The sequence below is a fragment of the Leptopilina heterotoma genome, unplaced genomic scaffold (assembly GCF_015476425.1).
Source record: "Leptopilina heterotoma isolate Lh14 unplaced genomic scaffold, ASM1547642v1 Lhet_18, whole genome shotgun sequence".
Taxonomy (NCBI): domain Eukaryota; kingdom Metazoa; phylum Arthropoda; class Insecta; order Hymenoptera; family Figitidae; genus Leptopilina; species Leptopilina heterotoma.
The window spans coordinates 420,407-435,457 of record NW_025110896.1 but is presented as its reverse complement, the minus strand read 5'-3'; the positions used below and the strand labels follow the sequence as shown (position 1 = coordinate 435,457).

The 15,051-nt window shown below is 24.7% G+C and overlaps 1 protein-coding gene across 6 annotated transcripts in view; it reads left to right on the top strand.

Moving 5' to 3' along the window:
* LOC122499931 (transcription factor collier) overlaps positions 1-15,051 on the top strand; it is a 181,482-nt gene that overhangs the window by 38,065 nt on the left and 128,366 nt on the right. For all 6 annotated transcript variants that reach the window (XR_006301410.1, XR_006301408.1, XR_006301409.1 and 3 more), the window contains exons 5-6: positions 9,285-9,358; positions 9,663-9,731. Coding sequence is in view for 3 of the 6 variants with exons in the window: in XM_043608530.1 (XP_043464465.1) it covers positions 9,285-9,358; positions 9,663-9,731 (143 nt within the window). In the remaining 3 variants the exon portion in view is untranslated. The remainder of the gene's footprint in view (positions 1-9,284; positions 9,359-9,662; positions 9,732-15,051) is intronic.

Genomic DNA, 15,051 nt, shown 5'->3' with positions numbered 1-15,051 from the left:
TCTTTTACTTTTTCCATTTCTTTTCCTATTTCTCTTCTATACTTTAATTTTTTGGAATTTTTTTTTCTACTTTTTCTGTTTCTTCTTCTTTTTCTCTATTTATTCTACTTTTTCTGTTTTTTTTCGAGTTTTTCTTTCCTTTTCTATGATTGTCTCCTATTTCTTTATTTTTTTCTTTAGTTTCTTTTTAATTTCTGTCCTCATTTCTTCTATAATTTATCTTTCTTTTTGTTTTTTCTTTCCCTTTTCTCTTTTCCTTCTACTTTTTTTGTTTTTTCGTTTTTATTTTCTTTTCCATGATTTCCATGATTTTTCCTTTTTTCTTCTTTTTCTCTACTTTTTCTGTTTCTTTTTCTTTTTTATGTTGGTTTTCCTTTTCTGTTTTTTCTACTTTTTCTGTTCGTTTACCTTTTCTGACTTATTTTCTTTTTCTTCTACTTTATCTGTTTTTTTCCATTTTCTCTTTACTTCTTCTTTCTTCATTTTCTTTTTTCGTTTCTTTTTATTTTTTATTCTCTTTTCTTCTTTTTCTTCTAAAATTTCGGTTTCTCTTCGTTTTTTCGTTTCTTTATTTTTTTTAATTTACTTTTTTTTGTTTTTTCTCGAGATTTTCTTTCCTTTTACGTCCTTTTGTCTTCTTTTTCATTTACCTTTTTTTGTTTTATCTTTTCTGTTTTTTTTGAAATTTTTTTAATTTTTCTGTTTCTTTTCAGTGTTTCTTTCCTTTTTCTTTTTTTCTAGTCTTTCTGCTTTTTTGTGTTTTTCTTTTTCTCTACTTTTTCTGTTTTTCTTTTCTTTTTCATTATTGTCCTCTTTTTCTGTTTTTTTTTCTTTAGTTTCTTTTTAATTTCTATCCTCATTTCTTCTTTTTCTTCTATAATTAATGTTTCTTTTCGTTTTTTTCTTTCCCCTTTCTCTTTTTCCTCTACTTGTTCTGTTTCTTTTTTTTCTTTTTTCTCCATTTTTCTTCTTTCTCATACCCAGAGAAATTATTTATTTGAATTATATAAAATTTCTTTCGTTGAAGTAAATCGAGTAGTTAAATAGATTCCGAATGTAAAAATGAACGAAATCTTTTTTTGTCGATATAAATATTTTCTAAAATCACTAAATACAATAAAAAGTCTAAATATAAATTTAACATTCAGAGATTTTAAAATTATTTTCTGATATACGTTAGGCAATATTATTATTATTATGATAAACTATAAAGAAGAAATAAATAAATTCCTTTCGTTTGAAAGTCTAGAATTTTAGAGACATTTTAAAACGAATATTTATCTTACAGCCAAATATACATTTTTATTTGTTTCAAATAAACTTTCAATTTAATTGATTTCTAAAAAAACAAGGAAATTTTATTTTCTATATTTAAATACTTGAAGTTCAATCAATAATTGAATAAAATGAAATGAAATACATATTTTTCTTTGAGTAGAATAAATTATATTTAATGTATATAATTAATTATATTTAATAAATTATATTTTTTCCAAAAATATTTATAGAATAAATAAAATTTATTTGTTTCAAATAAGTGGAAAATTTTTCAAATTTGAATACAACAGTTCTATCCGCATTTATTTTTGTACGGAAAAGCAGAGAAAACAAAGTGAGAGTCATCAACAAAAGAAAAGGCAATATCGATCATGAGCAAAGTTAATACTAATATATGAGTATTTAAACGTAGATTAAGAAAATAATAAGCGCGAGATAAGTTAATCCTTGGATAGATAAGACGAGAGAAAGAGGTTGCAACCCTCGCAAATGCAGTTCGCTCATAAAAAAAAAAGAATGAAGTGAAGTGGGGAGGGGGTTGAGTTGACATTGTGTATGTGTTGTATATACTAGAGTAGAACTAGAGGGTCGAATTCTCCCCGATACAAGAGATTCCCAGGGGACTTTTGAAATCGATTCGGGATGGAAATCATTACAGGCAGATTTGAATGACTATCTTGGAATTTATCTTGGTCCTTCTCCGCTAACTCCCTCTTCCTTCATCTTTCTTCCAAGCTGTATATATATGTATGACATTGAATAGCATTTATTTCCACGGTTCTTTACAATTTTCCTTAACAGCCGGTAATAAAATGCGATTCAGTCATACGATAATCGTGCGTATATGTTTGCCTTGACGATGAGCGATATTTCTCTGATAAATGATTTCATTTTTCTGATATGTGGAGCAATTTTCGTTAGGACAAAGTAAAATTTTTATTTCTTGGTTTTCTTCTTCTTCTGCATTTTTTTCTTTATTGTATTAGATTGTTTATAATTCTTTTGAGATTGTATTTATTTATGGTTTTTTTTAATTTTATTTTTCAAAAGCAATCGTGGATAAATTGCCAAAAATAGAAGAAAGAAAAGTTTATGAACGAAAAAAAAATTCTATCCAGAGAAAATTATAATGATTTTCTCTTTGGATTCATACCTCATTCGAGAGAGTTACACACGCAGGTTGAAAAACCCCCCCTGAGGGCAGAGAAAGAGGGGAACGTCGCGAATTATCAGAGAAACGACTCCTGTGATTGGATCCGGTTTTCTTGTTCCTTTTTCTGTCTTGGAACTTTTTTTTCACTTCTCGTTATACAGTCTATATACTGTCCGTCATAACTGGTTTCAATTATCGATATCGCTTTGCACTAAATCATCTCGCCTGACATCCTTTCTGATTTTGCATCGGATGTATAATAGATAGGCATTTTTTATCGGATTATTGGAACTTTGATTGAATCCTAAAGGATTTTAATGTTGCCCAAGTACAATATTGTTCGACGCAGGTGATCATGTTTCACGAAAAATATACAAAAGTTTGAAAAAGCAAATTTTTTTTGTAGTGGCGCTTATTCGAGGATACGAAATTCAGACGACGACGACGACGACGAACTTATTAAGAAATTATTTCCAGATTCACATTAGAAATTCAAGCTCCCCTTTCTTTTATGTTGTGGCGCTGGGAATTTTTTCTTTTTTTTTTAAGCAAGAATGATGCGATGCATTCAAGAGGATTTTTATCTTCTTTATAATCATTCCCGATGCAAAGACACATATTTCATCGGAAATGTACGTTTTCTTATTGCCAATCAATGGAAACTGCATAATCAAGGTAAATTGCTTGTTAATCCCTTATGACGACCGGAGTAAACAATTTTTTGTTTTATTTCGAAAATTTTGTACAAAAAAATAATTTTAATTTATAAATTTTTTCTAAATATTTAACGATAGATTTTTACTTCTTTTGATTTTATTTTTTACACAGTAAAACATGAGGTGTTAAAATAACACCAAAATGGATTAAAATAATTTGCAACAGTTTAATCTCTCTAGGATTAAATTAACACCAGAAAGGATTAAAATAATCTATTTTGGTGTTATTTTTAACTATAAATGAAATTTTACTTTAAATAAAACACCAAAGTCAACGATTTGTAAAAATTCAACGAATTTAGCTTCTCCAGGGAAAATAGTAAGTTAATAACTTAGTTACTAACTAACTTAGTAACATAGTTACTAAATTCAATTGTGTTCAAAAATTAAAAAAAAATTTCGTCAATATTTCAATTCTCTTTATAAATAATAAAATTATTCTCTGATATTCAATTATTTTACAAAATTTTAATCAAATTCTAGTCAAAATTTCAATTATTTTCAAAAGTCTTCTAAAATTCCATGATTTTCAATATCTGCTATTTCAATAAAATTTTCCAAAAGAATTCCATTATTAAAAAAAATTTGAATAAAATTCTACGCAAACATTCAATTATTTTCAAAAATAATAAAAATTTTTACAGGAATTCAATTATTTAAAATTTTTTTTTACAAATTTCTTTGCAATAATTCAATTATTTTCATAAATAATAACATTTTTACAGGGATTCAATTATTTTTATAAATAATAAAATTCTTTGAGGAATTCAATTATTTTCATAAATAATAAAACTCATTGCAGAATTTCAAATATTTTTAATGCAATTTTAATCGAATTCCTCGAAAAATGTAATTATTCTTAAAAATTTTATTAAAATTCGTCCAAAGAATTTAATGATTTAAAAAATTTGTTGATAACATTTTTTATGAGAATTTAATTTCAAGAATCATGAAATTAATAAATTATTTATTTTTGTATTTAAATAATTGAATTCTCGTAGAATCTACTAATAAAAATGGTTTTAAAAATGAATTTCAGTTAAAATTTTAGATTATAATTAAATATTAAAAGCATTATAAAGTGGATTTTTAGAAATAATTAAATTTTAAAAAAGTTTCAAATTAAAATCATTTAAATTCTTAATTTTTCATATTTTTGACAAACCATTCTGTAGAATTAATTCTTTTTAAAAGTTTAATAGGATTTTTATTGAAATTATTTCAAGTTTTTATTTTGCAATATATATATTTAATTTCAGAATTTCCGAATAATTGAAATTTTGTAAAATTGAATTGTAAACGAATGAATTTAAAAATTCTCAAAGAACTTTTTTAAAAATTATTAAAAATAATGTATTTATTGAAGAATTTTAGTTAAAAACGTTGGAAAAAATTTAATTTTAGAGAAGTTACGAATTATTGCAGAAATTCAATTATTTTCAAGAGTAATAAAATTCTTCTTAAGGATTCAATTATTTTTACTTATAATAAAACTGATGTTAGAGTTTTTAATTATAATTGAATTTCTTCAAAAAAAAGCAATTATGTTCATGCAAGTTTTAATAAAATTTCGCAAAAGAATTCAATTATTGCAAAAGAAAAAAATCATAAATTTTATCCAAAATTTAATTATTTTCATAAATAATAAATTTTCCACAGGAATTCAATTAATTTAGAATAGAATTTTCAAAAAAATTTCGAAAAATTCAATTATTTAACAAAAGTGATATAAAATTCTTCACAATAATTCAAATACTTTCATTAATAATAACAAATTTCATTAAAATTCAATTTTTAAAAAAAATTGTTGATAAAATTCTAAGCAAGAATTCAATTTGTTTTTAAAAATAATAAAACTCACCGAAGAATTTTAATTATTTTTAATACTAATTCCTGAAAAATCGTATTAAAAATAATTGAACTCCTGCGATGAATTAAATCTTTTTAAAAGTTTAATAGGATTTTTATTGAAATTATTTCAAGTTTTTATTTTTTCAATATATATTTAATTGCAGAATTTTCGAATAATTGAAATTTTTGTAAAATTGAATTGTAAACGAATAAATTTGAAAATTCTCATAAAACTCATCGCAACGTTTCAATTATTTTTCATACAATTTTAATGGAATTCCTTGAAAAAAGTAATTATGTTCATGCAAGTTTTAATAAAATTCGACAAAAGAATTCAATTATTTAAAAATTTGTTAATAAAATTCTTTATCAGAATTGAATTTTGAGAAACATTCAATTATTCAATAAATTATTTACTTTTGCATTTAAATAATTAAATTCTTGCAGAATTTTTTAATAAAAATTGATTTTTATTTCATAAAAATGAATTTCAGTTAAAATTTTAGATTACAATTGAATATTAAAAGCAATATAGCGTGAATTTTTAGAAATAATTGAATTTTGAAATTAATTTTTTTGAAAAAGTTTAATTGAATTTTCTTTTATGTATATTATTTGAAGTTTTTATTTTCTAATATGCATTTAATTAAAGAATTTCTGAATAATTGAAATTTCGTGAAATTGAATATTGTAAACAAATGGATTTGAAAATTGCCAAAGAACTTTTTCGAAAATTACTAAAAATAATAGATATAAAGCAAGAATTGTAGTTTTCAATTTTTGAAAATAATAATTGAATTGAAATAATGAAAATAATTTTGAAGAAGAAAAATATTCTTATAATATAAAATAATGATTTTATTACTTGGTCATCTTTAATTATTATAAAATATGAAGAAATCGATGACTCCGAGTCGAAGACTCGGAGTTACACGGAGAGAAGAGTTGCAGTAAATGTGACAGAACGCGTTTAGTAAATCATTTAGTGCACCGGTTAGTGGCGCCAACTGTATGTTTAGTATAATACACTACGACACCTCTCTGTTTAGTAGAATATACTGTTTGCTCAGTGTATCTTACTATCTTACTAAACAGTGCAGTAGATGGCACTGTCTGTACCGTCAGTCCAAACCTAACGATTCTGTTTAGTAGATTTAACTGCCTTGTCAGTAGAATCTACTACGCCCTTCTCTCCGTGTATCGATATCTTCATGTTTTATAGTTATAAAAAAATTTAATGAACTAAAATTTCATTCATTGTAAAAAATAACACCAAAATTGATTAATTTAATTTTTTTTATGTTAATTTAATCTACAATTATATAAAGAAAGGAAAAACCCCATTCGAATTTAGATCCTGCTTCTATTTTGGTCCAGATTATCTTTAATTTTTTTCTCCATTAACTTTTTTTATCCTTATCTTCAATTTTTTTTTTTTTAATAAAATCAAATGTGACGGTATTTGAAATGATTTCGCTATTAGTCCTTGGCAGGAAATTCCCGTGGGAATCGGAAGAGAGGAAAAAGGGGGGAGGGTAAAGAGTGCGTTTTCTGGTGGGACTTGATGGTATTACGCGAAGAAAGGCCCCCGCGGGACTTATTCTGACTGGTCGCACCCCCAGGACACGCCAACTGGATGTGCTTGCTTTTACCCTCCGATATAGATATATATATATATATATATATATATATATATATAGAGTATATAATGTACATGTGTGTTACTACACAAGTTTTCATCTGCGACTTGGGATACAGTAACTACAGCTTATTCGGTCGAAGCGAGCAAGAGATTTGTCTAGGGACACCACGGAGAGAACCTCTTCGGGGACCGGAGAAAGACTTTCTTTACTAACTCGAAGGAGCAAATTACAGGACTTTCCCTGCCCTTCAAATTCCTTTCGTCTACTTTTTTCCCTTAATAATACTTAAAAAAGTATTTAAAAAAATTTATTTTTGATCACATTTTTGTTGATTAATTAATAATTTACTGTTTTTCTGCAAATATCAAATTGAGACAAAAAAAAATGCATCAAAATGTTGCTTCGCAACTATTTTGATGCATTTTTTTGTCTCAATTTGATATCTGCAGGAAAACTATAATTTTATATAGAATTAATTATTGCTAATTAGTTGTAATGAAATACTTATAATAAATTCGTAGTAAAATTATTGTACGAAAGTGCCTGTCTCGTTTATATTCAAATAAAAATAAATAAATAGAAAAAAATACTATAATTAATTACTATTTAATTAATCAATAAACATTAATTAAAATTGAACGAAGTGATCGTGAAAACTTGACATCTCGGTTAAATTATTAATTTGAGTTTCTCATTCGTGGAATCGGATAATTGTATAATTCTTCTGATGACATTTGGTATTTATGAAAAAAATTAATAGACTTTCGGAGAAGTCGTAAAATTGTAGAAAAAAACGTCAATGAGAGGCTTGTAAAAATAATTGCTGAAAATTGTTGGTCCGAACATTGAAAGAAATGTAAATGAAACATGGTTTTAGTGAAATAGTGAGCATGCAAATAATGTCGCGTGTTTTGTCCAAATTATACTAACCATATGAGTTTTGTATATATATATATGTGTGTGTATCACTTTCTGTGTTTAAACAGTGATTACTGGCATCGTGAAAATGTGTTTGCAGGTGCGAAACACATAGTATAAAATAATAATCTTCTCGTAAGCGCATCAAGTATTTTCACTGCTTTTTTTGGTAACGTGAAAAAATTTATTGAATTACGTTCAATTAAAATTTCAAATTCAAAAGAAATCGTTTTTTATTCTAATTATTCTTTTATTCAATTTACTATTGACTTAATTATTTCAATTGTTAATTAGTAATTCCATTGAATTAAAATTTAAAACAAGTATTTTTTTCTTATTTTAATTATTCTTCAATTAATAATTAATTAATTAATTAATTAATAACTTAATTATTCTAGTTCTGGTGAATTAATAATTCTATTGAGTTCTATTTCTTTCTATTCAATTAATTTAAATGGAAAAGAAATCTATTTTTATTTTAATTATTTTTAAAATACTATACTTTAATCATTATTCGATTAATTAATAAACTATTTATTTTAATTTGACTTAATCAATTATATTCAATTGAAATAATCGGTATAATTAATTATTAATATTGAAGTGCTCTTTAACTTGTAAGAAACAAATATTTGCCAACATTTTGCTGAAATATTGTATTTGAATTACGATCTCTTCATGGTGTAACTGTATATATGCAACACTTATGTTAATTATTTCGTTGGGGCTAATAAGTTTTAACCTTGTAGGTCACTTGTTATAACCTTGTTGCACGAAACCGAAAACGTATCATTACTTTCTTGTTGCTCTTCATTTTTTTTTTTAAATTAAATTTCATTTTCAGCGATGGAAAAAATTCCATAAAAATACTTATGAGGATTTTATTTACCAAAAAAAAAAAAGAAAATAAATTATAATTTTTTTTGTAGTCTTTGCGAAAATATAACAAGCGCGAGTAATTTATTATTAAGCAGCGAAAAATATTTTTTCCAGTAATAATTTTTCCCTAATAATAAATTATCTCTAATAATTAATAATAAATTATTATTATTATGACAAATTATTGTTCGTCATTAATTATTCATTTTTTGGCTGTTTTGCTACGGGAAGTACTTGTTAAAATTTGTTATACAATATACAAGTGATTTAGTGGTGGATTTTTTTGTATAACATCGCAAAGGCTTCATAGCAACATCAAAGCCATAAGGAATATCCGCAAAAGCTTTATTATTCCAAGGGTAATCTGCGGCCGACATCCCCATCCATAAATATATGAATACAGGGTAACAACGTGTTGTCATTAAATAAAAATCAATCAGAAGGTCGTGAAGGAAGCTTAACGGATTTGCTTTCGACGCCCACGGCTTATATCTAGTCCTACGGGACGCATCTCCCTTCATTGCCAGCCATGCGGATACCAAAACTTCTCATTGTCTGGTGTTCATAGTTCCTAAATGATTCTTGCACAGAATTTCCTTTATATCTCCCATACACACAAAATTTATTCAAATCAAAAACAATTTGTACAAAAAAAATTTTATACAAATTATTTGTACCTCTTCTTTACAGTTTTTCGAAATTTTCTTTTTTTCTAAATTCTCCTTAATTTTTTATTATTTCTGGATTATAAATAAATTTGTAATTATTGTAGTTATAACTGTAATAAATTATTCATTAATGCTAATTTATTATTTTGGTAAATAACGAATGTCTTTTTTGTTCCAGGCAATTATGTACGAGGGTCAGGATAAGAATCCAGAGATGTGTCGTGTTTTGTTGACTCACGAAGTCATGTGCAGGTGAGAAATTTTGCAAAAAATAATTTAATTAACAATACTTAACAAATTTTTACCAAATTTGATTAATTCTGGTTTTGATAATTACGTAAAATTGTTCTAATAAACATTTTAAGGAAGCAATAAATATTTAAAGTTTAAGCGCGTTTAGAATTTTAGGATTGTATGATAGTAACAAAATTTTTTATACTTAAATTTTAAATAGTGAACGACTAATAAAATAATAAATTAAAAGAAAATAAATTAAAATTCAGGGGAAAATAGCAAATATTTCATACTCAAAAATCAATTTAAATGATTGTTTCAGTCGTTGCTGTGATAAAAAGAGCTGTGGAAATAGAAATGAAACTCCAAGTGATCCAGTTATCATCGATCGGTGAGTTTAATAATTGATTTTTCCTCTCTATAATACCTAAAGTGGCTGGAAGAGAAAATAGAACTAACTCAATATAAAATAAAAGTCGTTCATAAGATTCGCACTTGAAAGTCGTGAAAACTTTGTTGAAAATCGATTCTATACTTGAATATTATAGATTCGATAATGTGATATCAAGATGAAAAATGAAAAATTCACGCAGGCTTCTTGAAATCTGTTGGCGAAAGCGAAACCTTTAGAAAATAGGGTTTCAAAGTACTTTATATGGCATATGCCCTCTAAATAAATGTATATACACAATTTTTCTAAGGATATACAAATTGAGACAAAAAGCGTATCAAAACGTTGCTTCGCAACAATTTTGCTCAATTTGGATATCCTTAGAAAAACTGTTGTCCTTAGAAAATTAAATTAAATTTATATTTTATATTATACGTAATTTAATTCTTGAAATTGAATTTGAAAATCTTAGATTTCAAAAATAATAATTTTATAATAATTTTATAATAATTTATGAATATAATTTAGCCAATAATTTTACTTAAAAGTTCTCAAAAATTATTATCAAATTCTTTAAAACGATTCAATTATTCTCAAAAAATATTCGAAATTCAATTATTTTCAATAACTAGGTAGTATTTTTTCATAACATTTTGGCAAAAAATTCAATTATTTCAAAAAGAAAATGATAAATTTCATCCAAAATTCAATTATTTTTAAAATTAATAAAGCTCATCGAAGAATTTCAATTATTTTTAACACTATTTTAAATTAATTAATCGAAAGATTAATTTTCACAGCCAGCTTCAGCTTCATATTATTTTCACAAATAAAGTTTGTCACAACAAATTTAATTATTTAAAATCAAATTTCTTAAAAAATAAAATTCATCGCAAGATTTTAATTATTTTTTAAAACAATTTTACAGGATTGACTAAAAAAATGTAATTATTCTTAAAAATTGAATTTCAATTCCTCGAAAAAATCAATTATTTATAAAAATATTAGAATTTTTCACAGGATTTAATTATTTTCAAATATTTTGATAAAATTGTTCGAAAGAAATCAATTATTTTAAATACAATTTTAATTAAATTTTTTTTTAAATAATTCAATTATTCTTTTAGATTTTAATTTTTAATTTATTCCCGAAAATTCAATTATTTTCAGACATTTTACTAAAATTCAGAGTGGCCACATGTCAGTAAAGTCAGTAGAGTCAGGGAAATGTCAGTGAAATAAAATTTTTGTCAGTAAAGTCAGGGAAATGTCAGGGAAATAAATTTTTTGTCAGTAAAGTTAGGGAAATGTTAGGAAAAAAATTTTTGTCAGAGAAATTAAGAAAATTGAGAATTTTTTTGACTTATTTTAAAAAATTGCGACTTTTTTGACTTTTCTTTCAAACATTTGAAGTATTTATTTACAATTTTTAAACATCATTTTTTGAAGAATTTTAATTGCATGAAAATAATTGAAATATCAAAAATTTTAATGAAAAATCTTTAAAGGTAAATTTAAAAATGAAAATTAATGAACATTAGCTTCTAATTTTTTAAAATTCAATGATTTCAGTATTTTCAATTACATATTTCCAAAAATTCAAATACATACAAAAATAACAACATTTTAGAATTCTTTTTAATATTTTAGAGAATACAATCAAGTTCAAAATTTGTAATTAAAATTTAAAAAAAAATTAATTAGTTTTTTAAATTATACAACATTTTTTTTAAGAAATTCAATTATTTTCGAAAAATTGCATTAAAATATTTTTAAACACTAATTATTAGAATTGTTTTATAATAATTTTTTTAAATTCAATTATCTTCTAACGATGTAAATAAAAATTTATGAAAATTTACTTTTTGGAGTTATTAAAATTTTTGAAAAATCATGGTCCTGTTTATATTTAAAATTCTTCAAAAATTTGATCATTTTTATTTGTTTTTTTCAAAAATTCAATTATTTTTAAAAGTTTTTACCAAATTTTAATTGTTTGGAAATTATTAAAAATTGAAAAACTATTATATTTATAAAATAATTACAATTATTATAAAAAATTTAATTTTTGTATTTAAATAATTGAATTCTAGAAGTACTTTTGGGAAATTATTTAAATTAATTGATTCAGAGATGAAGTTTACTTGAAAATTGTAAAAAATAATTGAATTCAGGAAGGGTTATAATTGTAATTTTTAGAAATTATTTAAATTCATAAATTTTACCCATTTTCCGTAAACATTCATATTTTCCTGTAAAAAGAATTTTGTCAGGGAAAGTAATTTTAATGTCAGTAAATTGTCAGGGAAATGTCAGGGAAATTGATAAACTAAAACTTGGGGTCACCCTGTAAAATTCTTTACAAAATTCAATTATTTTCATTAATAACAATATTCATCACAAAAATTCAATTATTTTTAAAAGTAATAAATTTCTTTTTGGAAATTCAATTATTTTAAAAAAATTCTAATAAAATCGTTTGCAAGAAAGAATGCCGAAAAATGTGGATCAAATGCAAACTTGATCGAAATTTTTGATATAAATTTAACACTTTGAATAGGAAAGCTGTGATATAAGAAGTATTATATTTTGTATTATATACAGAAAGTATTATAATAATAATATATAATATCGATATACGGAAGTTAGAGGAGTGTATAGAGGGATAACTTGCTGAATGGAATCCAGGGATATTTAGGCTTGCAAAATACGTTGTCTACGAGAGGTAGATGGGAGAGTATCCACCTTGATACAAGGGCGGATGAGTATTTGTACTCAGCAATATACTCATCCCACTAGTGCGGGGTGGCCCGTACTAGGAAACATTGCTGGATTCTCTAGACTCTCGTATCCTGGCTAACGTGGTAGAGTAGAGAGTGAGCTCGGTATCTGAATAGGCTATAGTGTCTTGAGATAGGAACGGTTGGAAAGGAAGAGGTTTCCCGCGGGACCCTGGGCCGAGATAGTCTTCAGGAGGACATCTTGCTCTCAGTGGATCTCAACCACTGTCTCTTCCATTATTCCTCTCGAGAGAATCCTTCTCATCCGCGCCTTATATATACTTAACTTTACAATTCCTCTCCATGTCGAATCAATTTTTTGTTTGTCTTTCTTTTTTCAAAAATAGGGAAAATCTAGATATATATATATATATATATTTCTTTCTGAGAAAAGAATTTTTTCTTTCGAAATAAAATGTTTATGCGAAAATAAATGTTTATTTAAATCAACAACATTGCATTTGAAATTTTGAACTAATAATTTTAGTATTTGAAGCAAACAGTAATAGAAAAAAAATTGTTGAAATAGAACTTTTACTGATGATAAATTATTTGTTACAAGTGTAAATATTTATTTGGTGATAAAGTATTCGTTTATTTGATTAAAAAAATTTTTCTGACTGAAGGATTTTTAATTATTCAGTTATACTAATAAGAATTAGAGAAATTTAATTCTATTTTCGAGAGTAGAAAAAATATGTTGACTGGTCTCTCTAATGGAGAAAAATTAATCTCGAAAATGCTCGTTTGACGCATTCAACACGCACACGTAACTGTGTATAGCCACTTTGGATAAATGCAGTGTGTGGTTATCCTGGTCGCGTGTCACGTGCAACGCCCCCTTTGGCTTAATTTCATGTAGAATCAATTTTCGATCTTATTTTCTCTCTCACTGCTTTTTTTTTTGCCTTTGGAAATCTTTTCCCCATAGTTGGTAAAAAAAAAGTCCCTTGATGGCAACATGAAGGTTTTATAACATACTTTATTGTAGGGAATATTCTCATTGTCACTTTCCTCCGTATAGAAAGTAGGCTAATAGATTTTTCGACTGTTGAAAAGTCCAACAATGGTGGGCGTATTGTAGGCGAGGGATATCAATACCAAGTTTGATTGAAGCGACCATCCTGAATTGTGACATGCTCACTCGACTGTAAACCGAAAGTACGAAAATTTGGTACGCCGCACACTTTTGAATATCAGGAGCACCTCAAAGTATTAAAAAAAAGAAAAAAAAAACACACACACAAAACAAAAGAGACCTATTGCGTATCGCCTGTACTATTTTCATTCTTTTGTCGCCTTTTTTGCTCGAATTTTTCGATTTAATGAATTCTTATCATTTACTTATTTTTACTGATTTTATATTTTTTCTTTTCTACTGTTTATTTCTACTTTCCTACTTTTTTACTTTTCTACTATTTTACTTTTTTATTATTTACTTTACTATTTACTATTTTACTTTTTTACTTTTCTACTATTTTACTTTTTTAATTTTCTACTTTTCTCTTTCTCTGTTTTTTTTTAACTCTTCCTACTTTTCTACTTTTATTTGCTTTCGTGCTAATCTTCAAAACATTTTTAGTACTTGAAGACAATAATCTATTAAAAGTAACAGAGGGAAAATAATAATAATAAAAAAATTCTGTTTAATAATTATTGTTTTGCTGTAAAAATTAGGAAAAATTTAAATAAATAATTATTTTTCAATAAAAAATATTTAAAAACGAAAAATATGTTAATATTCAATTTCAAACAATAGTTTTGATATTTACCAAAAATACTAAAAAAAATATATCAATAAACACAATAAAATAATATAAACACAGATTTAAATTTTCAATGGTTTAAATTTAAAAAAAAATTTGAAAACGACCCTAAAAAAATTGATTTGATTCAAATAAACGATTACTTTCCTATTTACTAACAAAAAATAAGTACACAATTATTTTAAATTGAGGATTATTCAATTTGTTTATTTAACATTCCAAAACGTGAAAAATTATAATTTTCTTCACTTCTAAAAATTTCCAATCAGGAATAATTCACTGATTGCTTCGAATTTTATTGAAATCTTTGATAATATTTTAATTATTTCTTGAAATTTAATTAAAATTGAATTCTTAAAAAAAACTTAAAATTTTTTAATACAATTTAATTCTTACGAAGAATTTTATTAAATGTTTTATAATAATTGAAATTTTGACAAGAATTTGTTAAAATTTTCGAAAATAATTTAATGTCTACAAAGAGTATTTTTATTTATGAAGTAAACTGAACTCCACTGAAGAAACATTTATTAATTCAGCTAAGCGATTACTTGCCTATTTTATCAAATAAATATTTCCTTGAATCAAATAATTTTTATTAAAGTCAACTAAATGGTATTTGCTTTAAATACAGAATTTATTGGTTCAAATACAATTTAATTGACTGAAATAAAAATCATTTGATTTAAGTAAATATTTATTTGATAATAAATCAAAGAATTCGGATATTTGAGTCAAATAAATTTTTTTCTCGTGTCTTAGGAAGAATTCGAT